The sequence below is a fragment of the Hemitrygon akajei genome, chromosome 32 (genome assembly GCF_048418815.1).
Source record: "Hemitrygon akajei chromosome 32, sHemAka1.3, whole genome shotgun sequence".
NCBI lineage: Eukaryota > Metazoa > Chordata > Chondrichthyes > Myliobatiformes > Dasyatidae > Hemitrygon > Hemitrygon akajei.
In genome coordinates this window covers 26,120,749-26,143,534 of record NC_133155.1, presented here as the reverse complement: position 1 = coordinate 26,143,534, position 22,786 = coordinate 26,120,749, and the positions used below count along the sequence as shown (strand labels likewise).

General features: G+C 40.8%; 1 protein-coding gene across 2 annotated transcripts in view; it reads right to left on the bottom strand.

The window, feature by feature from the left end:
• LOC140719685 (glutamate receptor ionotropic, kainate 3) overlaps window positions 1-22,786 on the bottom strand; it is a 554,019-nt gene that overhangs the window by 91,296 nt on the left and 439,937 nt on the right. For both annotated transcript variants that reach the window (XM_073034483.1, XM_073034485.1), the window contains one exon: window positions 6,232-6,449. In XM_073034483.1, the coding sequence (XP_072890584.1) occupies window positions 6,232-6,449 (218 nt within the window). The remainder of the gene's footprint in view (window positions 1-6,231; window positions 6,450-22,786) is intronic.

The following is a 22,786-nucleotide window of genomic DNA, read 5'->3' as shown; positions in this document are numbered from 1 at the left end:
CATCCCTTTCCATCGATGCTGCCTGGCCTGCTGAATTCCTCTAGCATTTTGTGTGTTACCCCATACACAAGGACTCAGTGTCCAGCTTAATTGTTGTGACGGGCTGCATCAGTAAGCGTACAGGGACAGCATGCCCGAGAGGTCAGTCCAGGTGTGTTCCCCAACCAGAAACCATGGATGAACTGCGAATGAAGCTCAAGTCAGGTACAACCAGGTACAAGCTTCGCAATGCTATCAAGGATGTCAACAGATGAGCTAGGGTCCCAGGTCAGCCATTGTTTATTACAAGGTTTTCATGCAATAATGCGCTAAAAGCAAAGTTCAGTAGAATCGCTGGCAAAGCATATTCCTCCTTCTTGATGAGCTCAGAGAGTAATGTTCACTTTGAACTCAAGAATTTATGCCACCCTCTCTGTCAGACTCTGATGCACTTGAATACAGCCATCACAGATCCACCTACTGGAGAGTGAACCCATGGAAAAAAGAGATCGACCCCGATGGAGATGCGGGCCATAGATTCAAATCCTGTGCAGATTGCAGCAAAATTAAGGAGCAGTTTATTTACTTCAGCAAGTGGGGTGGAATACATTCTCCTGTCTGTATCAATGGACTATCTGCCCTGGTCTGGCCGTGTGGACTTGCAACAAAGAAAGCACAGCTTGTCTCAACTTCTTCAGGACCCTAAGGAAATTTGGCATATTACCAATGACTTTCACCAAATTTTTACAGATGTGCCATAATAAGTCAAAGTATCTAATCCATTTGCATCACAGCTTGGCATGGTGATTGTTTTGCCTAGTTGCACAAAATTATGAATGCAGTCTAGTCAGTCAACAAAACCACTGAATCTGTCTATACTTCCTGCTGCCTTGGGAAAACAGCCATTTGATCAAAGAATTCTTCCATCCCAGTCACTTTCTCTTATCCCCCATCCGACCTTTGTCCAAGGCTATGCTAAAGATCAGGGAGTTGTGGTAATGGGCTCCAGAATGCTCGCCTACTGAGCAATTTATCAACTGACCAGGTTTCATCACCTCATACTAGATTCAATGTGGCCCCTCCTCTTGTTGGCTTGTCCACATCTTGTGCAGTAATCCATCCTGGACCCACCGAACAGATTCTGCCCCACCTAAGCCTCTTGCAATAAGGAGGCTAATTAATATTAGGGAAGTTGAAGTCACCTATGACATCGATACTGTTATTTTTGCACCATTCCAAAATTAGCCTACTGATCTGCCCCTCAATGTCTCTGTTACTATGCAAGGTCAATAGAATACTCCCAGTAAAGTAATTGTTCCTTCCTATTTCTGACTTTCACCAACACCTTCTCAGTAAACTATCCCTCCACGAAATCCTCACTATTGACAGCTGTGATACTATTTCTGATTAGGAATGCCACTGCCCCAACTCTTTTATTTCCCTTTCTGTGACTTATGAATCATTTAAAACACAGAATATCAAGCAGCCATTCCTGCCCCTGTGACAGCCAAGTCCCTATAATGACTGCAACATTATACTCGTAGTTCCCAGTACCAAATTATGCTTCAAGTTCATCACCCTTGATCCAAATACTTTGTTCATTAAAGTCAACACATTTCAGCCCAACAGCTGACTGTAATTTTGCCCTATCAACTCCCTATCTTCCTCACAGTCTCTCTACATGCTATATCTACTTGTATACAAACTGCCCCATCCTCTGATCATTCACACTGGTTTTGTTTCCTAGACCCTTCCAAACTAGTTGAAACTCACCCAAACAGCTCTAGCAAGCCTGCCTACAAGGATATTGGTCCATCTCGATTTCAGACATGACATGTTAGTTTTGTACAGGTCATGTCTTCCTCAGAAGAGATGCCAATGGTCCACAAATATGAAACTCTGCAACTTGCATCATTCCTCAGTCATGCATTCATCCTATTTGTACCCTTACTAGCGTGTGGCACAGACAGCAAAGTTGAGATTACTAGCATTGAAGTCCTGCTTTTTAGCTTCCTTCCCAATATTTGCTCTTCAGGACTTCATCACTTTTCCTAACTAAGCCTTTGGTACCCATATGTACCATGACTTCTGGCTGCTCACCCTCCCCTGTAGAATGCTGTGGATGGCTCTGACCCGGGTAGCTGGGGGGAAACGTACCATACAGGAGACTCTTTCATGTCTACAGAATCTCCTGTCTGTTCCCCTAATTATTTTTCCCCTATCATGATCATTTTCCTCTTCTCCCTGCTTCCCTCATGAGCAAGAAAGCCAGACCCAGTGCCAGACTGAAGCTTTATCATGCTAGGTTGCCCCTCACCCTTACAGTATTGAAAGACGTATATTTGTTATTCAGAAAAACAGCCACAGGAGATGCTTATTCCCTTTCCATCTCCTGACAGTCGCCCAGGTGCCTGTCTTCTGAAACATACATTAGATATAACTGCCACCCTGTTGCTCTTATCTATCAATAACCTTGTTCTCCAAATCATCCGTAGGTCATTGTGCTCCAGCTCCAGTTCCCTAATGTAGTCCACAAGGAGCTACAGCCAGATACAGTCTCACAGATAGATTCATCAGCGACACTGGAAGTCAACCTGACTTCCCACATTATGTAAGAGGAGCACACCCTGCCCTGGGCTCCATTCTTGCTACTCTATGAAAAAATAAAGAAAGAGAAATCTACCAGAAACTCCACTTAGCCTCCGCCATTTCTCGCCGAGACCTCTCGAGGCAATGCTTCAGCTCCCCTACTTTAACCCTGTCGATTTCCACAATGGCCACTCCTCTTAACCTTAACTCTGTTTCATTGGTCCTGGTGAAACTCAAAAGCAACAAGACTTCTTCTTTCCAATATTTCCCACTCTCGCTCTCAAATCACAAATCTCCAAAGTAAAACATGCAGTATGACTTGCTCTTTTCAGTGCCTCTCACTCACACTCCTGCAAAGTGAAAGCCGTTTGCTTGATCATATGACTATTAACTTGACTTTTACTCTAACTCTTTACTTGGCAACAGCTCCCCCCACTTTCCTCATCCACATGCTTGAGGTGGACTATGCCACATCACAAAGGACAAGCAAGTCTGTGTCTTTGACTTTGCCATCTCTTGCGTTACTCCCACTACCTCGATCACTGATCTTGCTCGGTCATTCCCTTGGTTCACTCTCTGTTAACATAATTGGACTCTCACTGCAACCTTTGATGATCAAATTGTCCTTAAAATGGCTGGTCTCTCTCACCCTGCCTATTCTCAGTGGTACAGACAATACTTTCTCGAAGCAACCTTGACTTGAATGGATATAACAGATGACAAATTTAGTCATTCTGGTCATAACACATAAAGTACTAAGGTCAACCTCTAACCTGTCAAAACTATTCAGTATTCCAATTCATACTAAAATGCAATGACCATTCTGGCTTTCTTCCCTTGCGGCAATCTATCTTGTCAACCTTCATCTCCACAAAAATGTTGAAGGACTTGCTATTAACATTGAGAACGTCTTAACTTTTACTGCGGTCTTCCTCTTTATCTTAGCCCACCAGCTCAAATATTCGCTAACAATAATTGCCACTCCCAATCTCACAGTTTCCTTGTCCTGAATTTGTGTCATTCTCCAATTTCTCACCTGACTCCGCTCATGTCATCCTTAAATTCAGTTCGTGTGTGACGTATTTCCTGGGAACTCAACCCTACTCCTACCTGTAATGACCTCTTTCATTTCCATACTGTCACTGTGGTACATTCCAAGCTTTCTCCGTTTGATATCTAGGTGTTAGCAATATTATCTGAAAACATGATGTCTGTTTCCACTGAACCAGTTTCCTTTTTACCTGCCATTGTTGCTAAAACATTAGATAACTTGCCCAGCATTCAGGGTTAACAAAAATTCCCTTCAACGAGATCATAAAGTCTTCTGTTCTCAATACAGTATCTCAGTGGTCCATCCAATAATTGGGCAGTTCACCCAGAGAATCGTTGTTGGCTAATCTTTTCAAATGGTGGTGTTATTTTTTGATCCAGGGATAATCACTGTGGTAAAACTATTCCTCCTTCATAATATTTCCTCAAACTAAATGAATAGGGGCAGCATTGTAACATAGCGCATGAGTAGCGCATTGCTTTGCAGTGCCAAGAGTCAGCAATTAGGTTCAATTTTCATCACAGTGTCTAAGGAGTTTGTACATTTTCCCCATGACCACATTGGTTTCATTGAGTTTCCTCTCACGTTCCAAGGACATACAGGCAAGGGTTATTGAGTTGAGGGCATGCTATGTAGACACTTGAAGCATGGTGACACTTGCAGGCTGCCCAGCATAATTCTCATTGATTTGATTTGATGCAAATGACATATTTCACTATATGCTCTGTTATTTTGATGTAAGTGACAAATAAATCTAACCTTTAATCTTTAACTGTCTTTCCCACAGCCTAACAGTTGCTGAAACTTTTATCCATGCTTTGTTAATTTAACCAGTCTCCAGTGTGCTCTTGGATCGATAATCTCCTTCTTCTGCACATGAACTCAAAGTCATCTAAACTTCAGCCTCCCATTCTAAGCTGTATCATCACATTCAGCCATAACACTGCGCTAGTGATTAACTCTGGTAATGTAACATTGATTTAAAAACTCTCATTTTTGTTTTCTCATCCATGTATGTTCTTTCCTCTCAAGTTCTGTAACTACTTCTTACCCTCCATTCCACAAGAAAGTGTGACTCCTAATCTGGGGTGTATAGCATTTTGGATTTTCATTGTCCCATCCTTGATTAGCTGTGTCTTCAGTTGTCAAGGTTCCAGTCATAGAATTGCCCCTTTAAACTTCTCAGTTGACCTACTTCATGCTGTCAAGACAATGTAGCCGGCTGGTGGAGTAGTGGCAACAGCAAGGGACTTCGAGCTGAATGGTCCCGAGTTCAAATCTGGTCAGCTCCTTCCATTCATGCAGGGTTGAGCATCAAGCTAGCACTCAGCTTTGTAAGAAAACAGTTAAAAGCTACTGAAACAGCATAAATGCTGCCCAATGCACCACAAAGCATGAAAAGGATCAAACAACAAGAAAATATACTTCAGCTACTGCCTCGCTACACTATGTTCTCATTCATTCTACTCACTCTATTTAACCTCCTTTCAGCAATCACAGTGTCTTAAAGATCTTTACTCCAAAATTTGCAGTGTTCTAGACATCTCTCCAGTGTATACTCAAACATACTTATACACATTAATCAAAACATTAAAAAATTGCAAAGACTGCAAAAGCTGGAAATACTTGGTCAGTGTTTCAAGTCCATGATCTTTCTTCAGAACACCGACTGTTTCTCGATCCACAGCACTGCCTGGTCTGCTGAGAATTTCCACCAATTTCTGTTTTTATCTCTACTATTATCAACTCAGATTCCAACAGTAATATTTTAGGAGCTGATTTTCCACACTTTACATTGCAGAATTACTTTCATGACCCCATAAAATCTAATTAGCATATATATATATATATACTGGAAGCTGGCTCCTTGTTGCTGGGCTCATGGAATTTGACTTTAATGTAGTTCGCATTATACAAAATAGTTTGTATTATTCATTTCTCAAGCATTTGCATTCCACAGTTGACATTTCCAAGCTTTAGCATCACAAGATCTAAATAGAATTTGATCATAAATTCACTTCTTTCTCTGCATTCTTCTAACCTATGGCCTTCTTCGACCGGATAGTCATTATTTCAAGGTCATCATTTCAAAGTTAGCATTTCAATCCATCAAACTTTTTTTGACGGAAGTCAATTCTACCTATTTACTACTCAGTGGGGTGAAGGGAAGTCTTCTGATCTCTTGCTGAAGAGTTATGTTTTAGTGCTCAACTCCTGCTGTTCTGTAAGCATAATTTGCAGATAAAATAATATTTCCTGGTGACAGGGCTGTGGGAGGGGGTGATGGGAAATGACTTTTGTTCGGAATGTGGTCTTGAGTAATAGACATTCCGAGATTAAAATTTGAAAACATAGCAAATGGATGTGTGACCCCGTGGCTGTAACAGTGTAACATACAGAACTTCGAGACACACAAAATGCTGATAAATCATCCATATTTACAACATGAATCTCACCAGCTCATATAAATTTTCCTCTCAAACAAAGATGATAGATTTAAATGATCTATTATGCATGCTTAAACACTTGTCGACACAATACTAAAACCTGGCTAAAATGAAGCCCAGGCGTAATGGTAAGAAAAGTGTCAAGTAAGTGTGATTTTTTTTTACCTTGAAGAAAGTCATGGTGGCTCCATCTTTGACTGCCCCATATTCTATTTTTGTTTGTTTCGCTAGGTCATCGGCTGACTCTATGGGGGATTCCATTCGCTCAACGGTTAGGAAAGCAGCCAGGTTTGCGGTGTATGAGGAGATGATGATGAGGGTGAAAAACCACCATATCCCACCAATAATCCTGGTAGAAAGGGCTTTTGGCATCAGTTCAGATCCTGGAGCAAACAAAGCAAAAACCATTATATTATCTTCTTTAGCTAGCAACAAATTATACAGTAAAATTATGCATAATTTTGAAAAATAAATGAAAGCTTATTTCTCATTTTATTTCATGAAATTAGTCCAGTTCAATAATGGAAAGTGATATGAATGATCCATTTTAAGAGTCATAATCAGGAAGGTGTGAATTGAGAACCAAACACCGCACATTTCCTTAATCTATTAATATTTCTATTTTACTGATACATTTATAACAACTGTTATTATGCGCAATTCTGGTTGCCTATTACAGGAAGGAGGTGGAGGCCTTGGAAAGGCTATGGGCGATGTTTACCTGGATGTTGCCATGGTTACAGGGTAGGGCTATAAATAGAGATTGGACAGGACAAACATGGGTTGTTTTCTTTGGATCATGAGAGGCTAAGGGGAGAACTATTAGAAAATAATAAAATTGTGAGAAACATAGATAGGGTATAATCAAAGTCATTTTCCCAGAGTAAAATATTATTTAAGGGGAGAGGGGGCAAACTTCTTTTGTTATACAGAAAATACAAAGAATGATAGGTGCCTTGAACAGGCTGCCAGGGGTAAAGAGGAAGCAGATATGATCAGGGCATATAAGAAACTGTTAGATAGGCACATGCATTTGCAGGGAATGGTGGGACATGGATCATGTGCAGGCAGAAGAAAATTTGGTTTAATTTGGCATTACGTTCTGCACAGATATGATGGGCTGAAAGGCCAGTCCAGTGCTGTACTATTCTATGCTTTATTCTAATCAGTCTGGATTTTCAGCAACTCAAAGTCAGAGCCAAATGAATCTTTCATTCCACTCCTCACCTTGTGGCAACAACCTTACAGTTCCTTTTGCTTTCGTCTGTCTTTTTTTTTTACAGAGGCCAAGGTGCCAGCTCGACCCTCAACCCAGCACCGGTGGAAAGCCGGCTGAATTCGAACCCAGGACCACTTGCCTCTAGGTTCAGTGCGGATACCACCAGCCGCCTACTCTTTGCAGGCTTGCTTGTGCAAATTGCATGGAGGAAACTGACGGTCAACCATGTATTTTTCTGTTTGTGACTTGCATTGTCAAAGGGGAAACAGCAGAGTATTTTCAGAAGAGTTCTAAAAAAAATGGAATGATTGCCAGAGCAGCCCTGACATTAATGGGAGGGATAAAGGAAGTGGAAAGGAATGATCTACACTCAGAACATCAGAGAAGATGGCAGCAGAGTGGCCAAATCGGGTAGAGCTGCTACATCACAGTGGCATCCACTCATGTTCAGCTCTAACTTCCAGTGAATTTTATGTGAAGATTGAAAGTGATTTTGTTCAATCTGGAATGAGAATCTTAAATGTGGATAAATCAAACTGCAAATGCATGAAGCATCATTTGACTGTATTACAGGGGAAGCTATGTTAAAAGACATGACAGTTAAAACAATGGACAATATAGAGAATTAATATAGGTTTTACAAGCAAATATGTTCTGTTAACTAAAAAAAGTCATGTTTATCAACAATGAATAGCAAGAGAAATTACAAATAGATTTAAGACAAAGGAAAAGCTAATGATGTTTCTAACTACAAGAAAAAGCTGGAGAATTTAGACATTTTAAAACTCTGCAAAGGAAGACCAAGGCATTGACAGCATTGGTAGTGAGAGAAAGGAGTTTATAAGAGTGGTTCAGCAGCAAACACAAAACTAGGAACATTTATTAATGGGTAAAAGAAAAAAAACTAAAACTAGCTGAAGTTAATTAGGGTCAGTCACTGAATTATCAGGGGAAATGACTTTGGAAAATATGCAAATGACCAATAAACAAATTTCATGTCTCTGCCTTCATAAGGCACAGAAAAACTCTCCGAAAAAATAAAAACATAAGGAACTGTTAGCAGGGCACTGGGAAGATACCAGGTTTGGACTGTGTGAACATAGATTTTTGATGGTGAATTCATGCTTGACAAATCTGTTAGTCTCTTTGAATTGCTGCCAGCAAAGTAGTTAAGGGTGAACCAATTAAAATGGTGTATCTGAATTTTCAGGTCTTTGATAAAGTTCTAATCGAGAGCTTATTAAACTAGATTAGCATGCAAGTTATTATGGTTAATACTACACTTGTCAGAGCATAAAGATTTGTTAACAAGTAGAAAACAGAAAGTGGGACAAAATGGGAAATTATGATTATGGAATGCTGTAGGTATTAGTACTAGGTCCCCAACAATTCATAATTCATATCAGATATTCAGATGAAGACGAAGTTTAAAATGCAAAGATACTTTTCTTAAAGCTGTTTTTTTTTACAGTACGCAGGTTGAAGATGTCTGATGAGTATCATCGACTGGTTTATGCATAGTCAAGACACAACCATAGTTGCAATCAAATAGAGATCATCTACTGGCTGTGGCCATCTTGATAACCGCTGGTGAAATCTGTGGTTTATTTCAGAAACCACACAGGTTTTTTTAAATATATTTTTCAGCATTAAAACCAGGACCAACAAGCTCCAGGACAGGCCATCAGACTAATTAATTCACACTGATACAATTGTATTTCTATGCTACCTGGACTGTCTTGTTGAACATACAATTTATTACAAATTACTATAAATTGTACATTGCACAATCAGACGGTGACATAACATAAAAGATTTTTACTCCTCTTGCATGTGAAGGATATAAGAAGTAAAGTCAACTCAATTCAATTCATCATAACCAAGCTATTTTAAATACAAGAGATTCTGCAGATGCTGGAAATCCAGAGCAACACACACACAAAATGCTGGAGGACCTCAGCAGGTCAGGCAGCATCCGTGGAAATGAATAAACAGTCATCATTTCCAGCCGAAATCCTGCATCAGGACTAGAAAGAAAGGAGGAAGAAGCCAGAATAAGAGAATGGGGATGCGGCACGTGGGGGGAAAGCAAAGAAGTGGAAGCAGGCAGGTGATAGTTGAAACCAAGTGATGGAGAGGGGAAGGGCAATGAAATGAGAAGCTGGAAGGTGATAGGTAAAGGGCTGAAGAGGAAGGAATCTGATAGGAAAGGAGAGAACATAATGGGAGAAAGGGAAGGAGGCAGGACACCAGAGGGAAGTGGGAGGCAGGTTAGAAGAGGAAGGGGAGGTAATTACCAGAATTTCAACAGTCGATGCTCATGCTATTAGGTTTGATGCTACCCTGACGGAACACGAGGTGTTGCGCTTCCAGTCTGAGGTTGGCCTCATCGTAACTGTAGAGACGGTCATGGACCAACATGTCAGAATAGGAAGCAGAATTAAAATGAGTGGCTGCTGGGGAATCCTACCTGTTGTAGTGGATGGAGTAATGGAGCGAAATTATTTTAAATATATTTTTTAAAGAGATGCCGAAGGCACATTGGACTATATGTTATCTGATTTGTTCCATATCATTCTATTATTTTGAATTAAAGGCCAATATACTTAGTTCAATCTGAATCTGTCTTTAATCAAAAAAGTGCATATAAAGGCTGGTGTACAGTATTTATGTAATTTGGAGAGATTCCCATTCTCCGTGATGTGTTCCATTTTAAATAGTCCCGTTTTCTAAAAATCATCAATTCTGGCAAAATAAAGTTTCCACCCAAAACACGAATGCATCCACTTTCTCCAGAGAATGTGCCTGAAATATCCAATGTATCCAGGATTTTCTGCTCCTGATTCAGATTTTCCAGCACCTGCAGTTGATTTTACACACACACACACACACACACACACACACACACACACACACACACACACACACACACACACACACACACACACACACACACACACACACACACACACACACACACACACACACACACAACCACCACCACCACCACCCCCCAAAACAAAATTCAACACAGAGATCACAATATGCAGTTAAGTTCTAACTGTTGCCTCCAGTACTGGTGGCATTTAAAATAAATGCTTCCTGCTCATTATAGTGACTTCAGCAGAGTTAACTGAACTCCTAGTTGGCTTATTGCCTCAGCGGGGCTAGATTCTGTGAAAGAGCAACGCAGATGAAAGCAAGCCAACTCTGTGAAGTTGTCTGCTCTTCACAGTGTGTGCACTGTAATGGCAGCAGCCCAGTGATCTACAACTGAAGATAAACCGGGAAACATGCAAGGATGGAATGTGAGAGACAGCAAGCTGGTTTGGTGCAGAGGAAGAGAGGAGTGCCTAAGGAGAATCATAAGACCATAAGATATAGGAGCAGAAGTAGGCCATTCAGTTCATCCGAGTCTGCTCTGCCACTCAATCACGGCCTGATCCAATTCTTCCAGTCATCCCCACTCACCTGCCTTTTCCCCGTACTCGTTGATGCCCTGGCTAATCAAGAACCTATCTATCTCTGCCCTAAATCCACCCAGTGACTTGGCCTCCACAGCCACTCGTGGCAACAAATTCCACAGATTTACCGCCCTCTGACTAAAGTAATTTCTTCACATCTCTTTTCAAATTGGCGTCCTTCAATCCTGAAATTGTGCCCTCTTGTCCTAGTCTCCCCTACTATGGGGAATAACTTTGCCATATCTAATCTGTTCAGGCCTTTTAACATTCAGATTTATGACACAGGGGTTTATGACACAGTATTAAAGCTGGACCATTTAGGACCAGAGGCATCAAATAGATGGTTGAGGATTGTACCGATGAATCTAAAAAAGGCACTAGGAATGTTTGATCCTTCTGAACCCACATATACTGAGGCACGGGTGCTGAGAAAAATGTGTAGAGAATCATGAATTCATCATGAAATGCTCTACTTGACCAAGAGCAAGAACCTTACATACCGCTCTATGCACAAAACTTCAGTGCTCTCATCAATTACCACTTGGATCTGAACTCCCTATGCTCCTCCACTATCTGAAACCTTCAGAGCCTATCCACCTTATTAGCACACCCATGACAGCAACATCATCCAAATATATCACTAGAAACAGTTGTTAGCTGCAGGGTTCAGATGGAACTACATCACTTAATCATCTTAGCGAAAACAGAGTCACAATCTCTAAAGTACTTACTCCTTAATCCTTTGTCAGCAAAGAGGCAGAAAATATTTGAAGATAATACTATCCTCATATTCACTTGATTCAACAAGCTTTCTTTCCAGGACACAATCCCCTCCAATTTACTGAAAACAGAGAAGCTTTCCTATGCTTGTCGTTTCTCTTCTCAGATCAACAGGATGGAACAGCAGGCCAAGAGGTGTAGAAGAATGAATATCACTCTGGTCGCCAACTCAGGGCAAAAGTTATGTGCTAACAGAACCAGGACCTATACGTTTCAGTCATTAGGCATGTTTAGCCTACAGCCAGATCAGGGGGAGAGGGCAGGCAGCACAAGTTCTTTTTTATTTAAGGGTGAGCTCAGAAATCTGTTCGGATGTAGGAGACTCCACGGGAGGCTTCAGCAGGACAAATGCTGGATGTGAATTTTGAAATGTTTTATGGGTTTACAGACCTGCCAGAAGCCCTACTGGCAATGTCAAGTGATCCAGCAATAATTGTACACGGGATTTTGTGCAGAGTTTTAAGTCCATGCCTTCCAGCACATGAAAGGTGTGTGACTCCATTCACACACTTGGGGTCCCAGTTGTAATGTGGAGAGAATATGAAGTATAATTTCTCGTCTTCCACTGTAGCACAAACAGAACCCATCTATCATCTGGATTCTACAATAAAACTTTATCATTCAAGTTCATCTTACTGTCATTCCCAAAAGATTATGAAGACTTATGTGGTAATATCCCAGAGGAATGGCAGCAATGTGTAGGTACAGAAGCTGGGTATATGTGTGCAGTAATCCTTGTCGGGCATGATGGGAAAATGGTGAGTACAGTGGCCACATCATTCAACTTAGGATCTGGGATTCATAAACTGGAGAAAAAAAACATAAAACAAATTTTGTTTTTGAACCTGTACAAAATACCAGTTAGGCCACAAATGTGGAGCCCTGCGTATCGCAGCTTCGAAAAGTATCAACGTCCTAGATTTGGTACGATTTCTAGAGCTTAAGGGATTTCAGCTACAAGGAGAGGATGGTAAAACTAGTTCAGGCAAGGTCGAGAGGAGAAGAAAACTAGATCTGAAACAGTGACTGTACTTCTTTGCATAGATGCTGCCTGACCTTTTGAATGCTTCCACTATGAAAGTGGGAACACCTGGTGATAGCAGTAGTGGGAGTAAGTGTGAGAATTGCTTTTCGGAATCAGACCTGATACTTCAGTTCCAAACAGAATGGTTGGGCATCTTCTGCCAGTTACCAGGGGAAAGAAACATAGTGAGGAAATGTAGAACTTGGAAAGAAACTAAAGACTTTGTCTTTTCCAAAAGATGAATAACTCAAAATAAGTTGTTTTTCTTAATTGCTTTCTCCAGCCTGAATCCTTTGCACTTCCCACTCTAAAAGGTGATTTATTTTCCATCATACTCATATCTGTCATGGAACTTATGCATCAAACAATAAATGCTTTTGCTGGATGAACTCAATTCCTGGATATGTTTCCTGAATTTAAAATATTCAAGCAGAGTTACGGGAATATGAGAACAAAGATAGATTCTGCATTGATAAAGCTTATAATTAATTAAAACATACAGTTGCCGAGGAACTCATCGCCTCATTTTCTAACATGTCAGGCAAGGCTCCTCCCCCTGGAGAACTTTGAAGCTCAGCCTTTAACTTCAAGACCATTATTTCTTTTACTGTTTTAGTTTTTTTACTTTCTATGTTTTACTTTATGAAACATAATCACAAATCTGCATTTATTGTAAATCCTTCCACATTCTCACGAGTACCAGAATGATGGCCCTACAATCGGTACAGTCCTGACTATGGAGGTTGCCTGTGTGGAGTTACTCCACTTTCACCTCCCCCTCCCCCATCGGTTCATACAAAGGCAGTAAGTTAGACTGGGAGTAGGATGGGGAATGCTACATTAATTGTCTATCCCACTCCCACTCTAACCTCTCTGTCTTTTGCATTCTGTGTTGTTACTTTGGAGTTCAGTGCAAGTTTGAGGAAGAACAGTACATCTTCTATTCTGGCATGTCATAGAAACATAGAAAACCTACAGCACAATACAGGCCCTTCAGCTCACAAAGTTGTGCCGAACACATCCCTACCTGAGAAATTACTAGGCTTACCCATTGCCCTTTATTTTACTAAGCTCCATGTACCTATCTAAAAGCCTCTTAAAAGACCCTATTGTATCCGCCTCCACCACCGTTGCCGGCGGCCCATTCCATGCACTCACCACTCTCTGAGTAAGAAACTTACCCCTGACAATCTCCTCTGTACCTACTCCCCAGCACCTTAAACCTGTGTCCTCTTGTGGCAACTATTTCAGCCCTGGGAAAAAGCCTCAGACTATCCACAAGATCAATGCCTCTCATCATCTTATACACCTCTATCAGGTCACTGCTCATCCATCTTCGCAGCAAGGAGAAAAGGCCAAGTTCACTCAACTTATTCTCATGAGGCATGCTCCCAAATTCAGGCAACATCCTTGTAAATCTCCCCTGCATCTTTTCTATGGCTTCCACATCCTTCCTGTAGTGAGGCGACCAGAACTGAGCACAATACTCCAAATTGGGTCTGACCAGGGTCCTATATAGCTGCAACATTACCTCTGGGCTCCTAAATTCAATTCCATGATTGATGGAGGCCAATACACCATACACCTTCTTAACCACAGAGTCAACCTGCCTAGCTGCTTTGAGCGTCCTATGACCTCGGATCCCAAGATCCCTCTGATCCTCCACACTGCCAAGAGTCTTACCATTAATACTATATTCTGCCATCATATTTGCCCTACCAAAATGAACCACTTCACACTTACCTGGGTTGAACTCCATCTGCCACTTCTCAGCTCAGTTTTGCATCCTATCAATGTCTCATTGTAACCTCTGACAGCCCTCCACACTATCCATAACACCTTCAATCTTTGCGTCATCAGCAAACTTACTAACCCATCCCTTCACTTCCTCATCCAGGTCCTTTATAAAAATCTCGAAGAGTAAGGGTCCCAGAACAGATCCTTGAGGACTGACCTCCCTGCAGAATATGACCCAACTACAACCATTCTTTGCCTTCTGTGAGCAAGCCAGTTCTGGATCCACAAAGCAATATCCCCTTGGATCCCATGCCTCCTTACTTTCTCAATAAGCCTTGCATGGGGTACCTTATTAAATGGCTTGCTGAAATCCATATACATTACATCTTCAGCTCTTCCTTCATCAATGTGTTTAGTCACATCCTCAAAAAATTTATTCAGTCTCATAAGGCATGACCTGCCCTTTACAAAGCCACGCTGACTACTCCTAGTCATATTATACCTCTCTAAATGTTCATAAATCCTGCCTCTCAGGATCTTCTCCATCAACTTACCAACCACTGAGGTAAGACACACTGGTCTGTAATTTCCTGGGCTATCTCTACTCCCTTTCTTGAATAAAGGAACGGCATCCGCAACCCTCCAATCCTTGGGAACCTCTCCAGTCCCCATTGATGATGCAAAGATCATGGCCAGAAGCTCAGCAATCTCCTCCTTCACCTCCCACAGTAGCCTGGAGTACATCTCATCTGCTCCCAGTGACTTATCCAACTTGATGCTTTCCAAAAGCTCCAGCACATCCTCTTTCTTAACATCTACATGCTCAAGTTTTTCAGTCTGCTGTAAGTCATCACTACAATCACCAAGATCCTTTTCCATACTGAATATTGAAGTAAAGTATTCATTACTGCTATTTCCTCGGGTTCCATACATACTTTCCCACTGTCACATCTGATAGGTCCTATCCTTTCACATCTTATCCTCTTGCTCTTCATATACTTGTAGAATGCCTTGGGGTTTTCCTTAATTCTGCCCGCCAAGGCCTTCTCATGGCCCCTTCTGGCTCTCCTAATTTCCTTCTTAAGCTCCATCCTAGTAGTCTTATAATCTTCTAGCTCTCCGAACCTTTTGTAAGCTTTTCTTTTCTTCTTGACTAGATTTATTACAGCCTTTGTACACCACAGTTCCTGTACCCTACCATAACTTCCCTGTCTCATTGGAACATACCTATACAGAGCTCTACACAAATATCCCCTGAATATTTACCACATTTCTTCCATACTTTTCCCTGAGAACATCTGTTTCCAATTTAAACCTCCAATTTCCTGCCTGATAGCCACATAATTCCTCTTACTCCAACTAAACACTTTTCTAACTTGTCTGTTCCTATCTCTCTCAATGCTATTGTAAAGGTGATAGAATTATGATAACTATCTCCAAAATGCTCTCCCACTGAGAGATCTGACACTTGACCAGGTTCATTTCCCAATACCAAACCAAGTACAGCCTCTCCTCTTGTAGGCTTATCTACATACTGTGTCAAGAAACCTTCCTGAACACACCTAACAAACTCCACCCCATCTAAACTCCTTGGTCTAGGGAGGTGCCAATCGATATTTTGGAAATTAAAATCTCCCATCACGACAACTCTGTTATTATTACACCCTTCCAGGATCTGTTCTCCTATCTGCTCCTCAATATCCCTGTTATTATTAGGTGGCCTATAAAAAACACCCAGTAAAGTTATTGACCCCTTCCTGTTCCTAACCTCCACCCATAGAGACTCTGTAGACAATCCCTCCATGGTGTCCACCTTTTCTGCAGCTGTGACACTATCTCTGATCAACAGTGCCACGCCCCCACCTCTTTTACCTCCCTCCCTGTCCTTTCTGAAACATCTAAAACCCCGCACTAGAAGTAACCAATCCTGTCCCTGAGACATCCATGTGTCTGTAATGGCCACCACATCATATCTCCAAGTACTGATCCATGCTGTAAGCTCATGCGCTTTGTTCACAACACTCCTTGCATTAAAATAGACCCATCTCAAGCCTTCAGTCTGAGCGTGTCTCTTCTCTATCACCTGCCTATCCTCCCTCTCGCACTGTCTACAAGCTTTCTCTATTTGTGAGCTAACCTGCTCTTCCCCAGTCTCTTCATGTCAGTTCCCAGCCCCCAACAGTTCTAGTTTAAACTCTCCCCAGTAGCCTCGGCAAACCTCCCTACTATTGGTCCCCCTGGGATTCAAGTGCAACCCGTCCTTTTTGTGCAGGTCACACCTGCTCCAAAATGTCACGGCCAACTGGATGCAATGCCACATTCTTTACCTTAAGGTAGCTCTGCCGTTCTTTTTGTCAGTGTCAGAACTGATCATTCCAACCTATCATTCGGCTTTTACTTTGGTTCATTTTTTCTTTTCATTGGCCCCAGAATGCTGCTATGAGTAACACATAAAACAATGAAGCACAGTTTGATTCCAATTGCCAAATTAACTTATTTGACCACACCATACTCAAGGTATTCTTTCTCTTTCCTTACATCTGTTTGGTGATTGAAAACTACGGTAATCTCTTTGTCTCCCTCTTGTCCTTCTCTAATGGTGTCAGAGACCTGAAGCATCAGCTCTGATTCTCATTCTTAGTGTTACCTGATTGGCTGAGTGGATTTGCACTATTAGTAAATCTGCTAGTGCCAGGGAAGGTGTCATTTGAAGAAAACAGTCAAAATATCAAAGATGATTTAAGTCCATCATGTCAGAAACTTATGAATGAAGCAAGTTAGGGATGTTTATTCAGTGACCAGAGAAAACAGTTAATAAAATAGTGATCAAGCTAAAGACATTGGCAAACATTTGCACTTCTGAAACCATCTTTCGATTAGGCAAGATTGCATAGTGTGCAGACCAATGTAGGAAACAATTCAGAAATAAAACAAAACAAAGAAAATGACAAACACAAAGGGCCTGTTTCTGTGCTGTACTTTTCTCTGACTCAATGAGAAATTCTGCAGATGCTGGAAATACAAAGCAACACATAAAAGAATGCTGGAAGAACTCGGCAGACAGCGTCTATGGAAATGAACAAACTGTCAATGTTTGGGGCTCAGACCATTCTCCAGGGTGGGAAAGGAATGGGGAAGTTGCCAGAATACAAGGGTGGTGAGAGGGGAAGGAGGCTAGTTAGAAGATCATAGGTAAAGCCAGGTGGATAGGAAAGGTAAAGGGCTAGAGACAAAATCTGATTGGAGATGAAAATGGACCATAGGAGAAAGGGAAGGAGGAGAAACACTAGGGAGAGGTGATTTGCAGGTAGAAAGGGCAAGGAGCCAGAGTGGGGAATAGAACATGAGGGGAGGAATAGAGATTTTTTTTTTAACTGAAAGAAGAAATTGATGCTCATGCCTTCTGGATGGGATCTACTCAGATGGATTATAAGATGCTGCTCCTTCACCTTGAGGGTAGCCTCTTCATGGCAAAGGAAGTTCCACTTTTGGTGGATGGAGCGGAGGTGCGCGACGAAGCCAAACCCAATTTATGAAGGTCTTATTGTAGAGGAGACACATTACAGTAGATGACCCCAGTAGATTCCCAGATGAAAGCAGAAAGAGAAAGGATAAGTAAACATGTGGTTTGTGGTAGGGTTCCTTTGGAGGGAGAAGAAGTTGTGGAGAATGATATGTTGGATGCAGAGGCTCATGGAGTGGTAGGTAAGGACGAGAGGATCTCTATCGCTGTTAAGGTGGCAGGAAGATGGGGTGAGTGTGGATGCTCGGAAAATGCAGGAGATGCGAGTGAGGGCATCATCAAAGGTGGAGGAATGGAAATTCTGCTCTTTGAAAGAGGACATTTCTGATGTTATGGAAAGGAAAGCCTCATCCTGGGAACTGATCTGGCAGAGACAAAAGAACTGAGGAAAATGATCAGCATTTTCACAGGAGACTGGGTAGGAAAAAGCATTGTCAAGATAGCTGTTGGAACCTATGGGTTTATAAAAAATGTTGGTGACAGTTTTTCTCCAGAAAGCAAGACAGAGTGATCGAGAAAGGAGAGGGAGGTATCAGAAATGGTCCAAGTAAATTTAAGGGCTGGAGGGCTGGGAGGAAGTTAGAGGCAAAGTTGATAACAGTGACGAGCTCAGCATGGGTGCATGAAGCAGCACCAGTGTTCTCATTAATGTAGCGGAGGAAGCGTTGGGGAGCTTTATCAGGGAAAGCTTGGAACTTGGACTCTTCTAAGTAGCCAACAAAAAGGTAGGTATAGCTGGAGCTCAAGCTGGCTACCCCTCGAGTCTGGAAAAAGTGGGAAGAGGTAAAGGAAATATTGTTGAGGGTGAGCACCAGTTCTTCTAGATGGAGGAGGAGGGTGGTGGTGGTGGAGGGGAACTGGTTGGTTCATTTATTAATTTTATAATCTTATTTAATTATGTAATCATATATAAATATTATATAAAGAAAATGACAGCAGGTTAGATTCTTCTCGGTCTAAAAATGTTAATTATTTCTTCTTTCATAGATGGTGCCTGACCTGCTGAGAGTTCCTACATTTTTCAATTTTTAATGCATTGAAGAAGTTCCGGGCTATACTGTGACTATTCAGCAAAGCTAATAGCTGCTAATTATTCTTCCAAGAGAGGAAATATGCCATGCAAAAGAAGCAATATCATGAAGTATGCATTTGACACCACATGCATGCAAAAATAATTTGCTGGGTAATTTCCTGATGGGTACAGTTTCACAAAGAAACGATGATTTGATCTGACCCAGTTAAAGGAATTTTTTTTTTAATATGGTAATCTTGTTTATTAAAAAAGCTTGCTAATTTCCAGCCTACTATCTCTTAAGGCAATTTTTCCTTAACCTTTGTTCTCTATCTGATTTAATTCATCCCGTTCCTTCTGCATTGCTTTCATCATTCTGTCAGCCACCAAAGTTCCTCATGGCCTATTAAAAACTGCTGTGACTCACATCATGTGCAACTCTCACCATCTGATCATCAGCTGATACCTCTTGTAACCCGCACGGCAATTCTTTCAAGCAGCACATTGATGCAAAGTTTGAGGCCATTCAAATTCAGAGCCATGTATTCTTTAGAAATTATTTTTCAGTAATTATCCCACATAATATTGAAGAACAACTAGAAGTTAGAAAAGTAACACTCTCGTACTAAATGCAAATCAAGTTGATACTTAAATTTTGGGTTCATTTCAAGAAATAATCAATTTTTTGCTCCACAGTTCATTACAATAATACTCATGTGTTTCACTTAGAGTGGCAATTTCATTACTTTATTCAGTCTTGCAATGTCATATTAATTGCTGTGGGAATGTAGTCATCGAATAGTTATTCTGGGCAAGGATGGAAGGGGTTTAATGAACACCTGGGTTTATCCAGCAATCTGGCAGTATCACAGTTACTTTGTTGCTATCAGTTTCCTTTCATTTCCAAAATTATAAAGCAGAATTTCATCGACCTTACAGGATGCTTTTAATTTGCAAGCATTTGTTACTTATCCTTAGTTGGTTTTGAGCTGAGTGTCTTGCTGGACTATTTCACAGCACAGCTAAGAATCAGCAATGTTGCCTTGGGTCTAGATTAAATGGGTAAGGACAGTTTTCTCTGGACATTAGTGAACCAGATGTGTTTTTGATGACAATCTAGTAATTCCTTGTGTACCATTATGGGTGCCAACTTTTGTTCCTGTCTTATATAATTAACCCATTTAAAAATCCCCAACTGATTTGAATTTGTAACTCTAGCTCATTAGAAAAAGGAGTTGACTGGATTATTGGCCAATTCTGCTGGCAAATTCAACCACTTTCCATAATATTCCAATCACCATGAAAACCAGTGAGGGAAACAAAAATATCCCAATTCACCAGGACATCACTAATTCCCCTCTACCAGAAACTAGTCATTTTTTTCAGGCTAAATGGTAGGGCTTTCACTGTTAACCTTAACAGCCTTTGAACAAGTGACAGGAAGCCATCACCTTGAATTGCTGTAATGCTTCTGGTGGAAGTATGTCCATTGAAGGTTCCAGGATTTAGACTCAGTGTGGGTGTAGTAATGGTGATATATTCCTGAAATAGGGTAGGGTGATATTTGAAGTCTGCACATGGTGATGTTTCCAGCAGTTGCTTCCTCATCCTTCCTGGTGGATTTGGGGAGTGCTTTTACGATAGGTATTCATGTTCCAGAGCCCAAGAGGATAGATAGATAGATAGATAGATACTTTATTCATCCCCATGGGGAAATTCAACTTTTTTTCCAATGTCCCATACACTTGTTGTAGCAAAACTAATTACATACAATACTTAACTCAGTAAAAAATATGATATGCATCTAAATTGCTGACCAAGAGCCAGAGTTGTTTGTGATGAAATTAAACTTCTAACAACCATTCCTTGCTCCGCATCTTGTTTTAAACAAGTAAACAATGATGTTTTGTAGTTGGAGGTTTAATCAACATAAAACAGTGGGGGTTATGTTAATTGGCCTGCATCAAACCAGATAGCACTGGCTGAGTTATTTGCACCATTGCGATTGAGTTCAAGTAAGCTTGCAGACCAGACTGGTTTCAGAGTTTGAAGTAAATTTATTATCAAAGTACATATATGTCACCATAAACTACACCCCTGAGATTAATTTGATATTGTCACTTAGTACATCAAACACAGCCACAGATAAGAATGATCAATCAATAGTTGGGATATTTTTGCGCTCAGAAAGTCAGCCCTTGCAGTTTTAATTTTGGGTGTCTGGCTGGGGTGTTTATCCCCAAATGTTTTTAGACCATCTGTGTGAATTAATTTGCCCCAGCAATGTATCTGAAAAGCATTACATGCAGATAGTATCAACAGTATAAATGTTAGAAAGCATTTGGGATTGTTAGGAATGACAGAAGGATGGGATGACAAAACATAGAACTTATTCCTCGACCTTCAGTTTCTGCAACAGATAACTCATTCGTCTGCCACTCATTGGTATGTTCTTTCAGTTCCTAAGAATTCCATCTATGCTTTGAAATCCTTTGTGGTTTATCAATTTTGTAATTCAGAAATATCTTATAAATCATAAATCTCCTGAGTGTTAAATGTGTGTTAAAACCTACTTGTCTAAATTTAAACTTGCACCATTACAAATAAAATAAACTTTGTTTGAACTATTGTGTTAGCTGGAAGTACCTCATCCTTGGTAGGGTAGGGAGGATATTGGCAACTAGACCTCAAAAAATGATGCAGGAACTAGACAGGAAAGTAAGCTAGTCACTTAAGGGTAGGTTGATGCAGTATAACCTCCCTATAGTGAGAATACCTATAGATACCTATATCGGAGAGGGTTTAAATTTCCTCTTGGGCTTATGGCTTTATGGGCAGAGAACCAAAACCATCACACTTTCAGAGCCAGGGTCAGTAACTTTCAAGATAGAACATACTGCAGCAATTGTTCTACACTCGCATATGAAAAGATTATTCAGCTTGATGCACAGGGTAACTAATCAAGTAGGTTGCTCGATGCTAAGGCATCTTCAGTGTTCTTGGCGTTCCACTCATATGGGCAAGTGAAACGTAAACCCAACTTGTGCCTTCTGATGGTGGATAGAAGGTAAATTTCTCCCCTGTGGAGAATATTTATCCTCTAACCTGCCCTTGCAGTCACAGAATTTATGTGGCTGCCACAGAGTTTTTGGTCAAATGAGCTCTAGATATCAGAGAACAAGGAGATGATCGTGGGACTGAACGTCAAGGTTGGGTGTTTAGACTCTCCTGTTGGAGGTGGTCATTATAGTTTCGTGAATATTACTTGATATTTATCACCTAATGACTGTATGTTGGTTTTGTTTTACTAATGGAGGGAAAGACTGCTTATTTCCTTTACATTTAGGAATTACAAATAGAATTGAACATCATGTATTCATGGGCTAACATCCTCACTTGTGACCTTGAGAAGTCTTTTATGGTCTTCTGTACATGCTAAAACTCAGATCAAGCTATATCAGCACCAATGAAGCTTGCAGCACTGAATAGAATTCACAGGGGTCAGCAAAAATGCATCTTATGAAAGATCCAACACATGGATGACTGGCTTTGATCTGCAAGCTAAGTTGTGGCCATCTTTAAACTACATTCCCACAACTTCGGGCACATATGACAATTGATTAGCCTATCAAAGTTAAGAAATACCTTCTAACTGTGTCAATCAGAGACACAAGAAAACAATGTGCAACCCAGAAAATGAAGCAGATATCACAATAATCATCGGATTCATTAGCTCAGTGTAAAGTTATACTTATTGTTCTACAGTTATACCAAATAGTCATATAGAAGAGGGAGTCTAGTTTACTAGTTTAGCGACATAATTATTACATTTTACTAACTTAATATTCTAGCATACACTACTGTACATCTAATTTACAATATAAATGACTTGGGTGGACTTGATATTCTCAAAAGACAGCACTCCTCACCTCAAAGAATGCAGAAATTCAGTAGCATCATC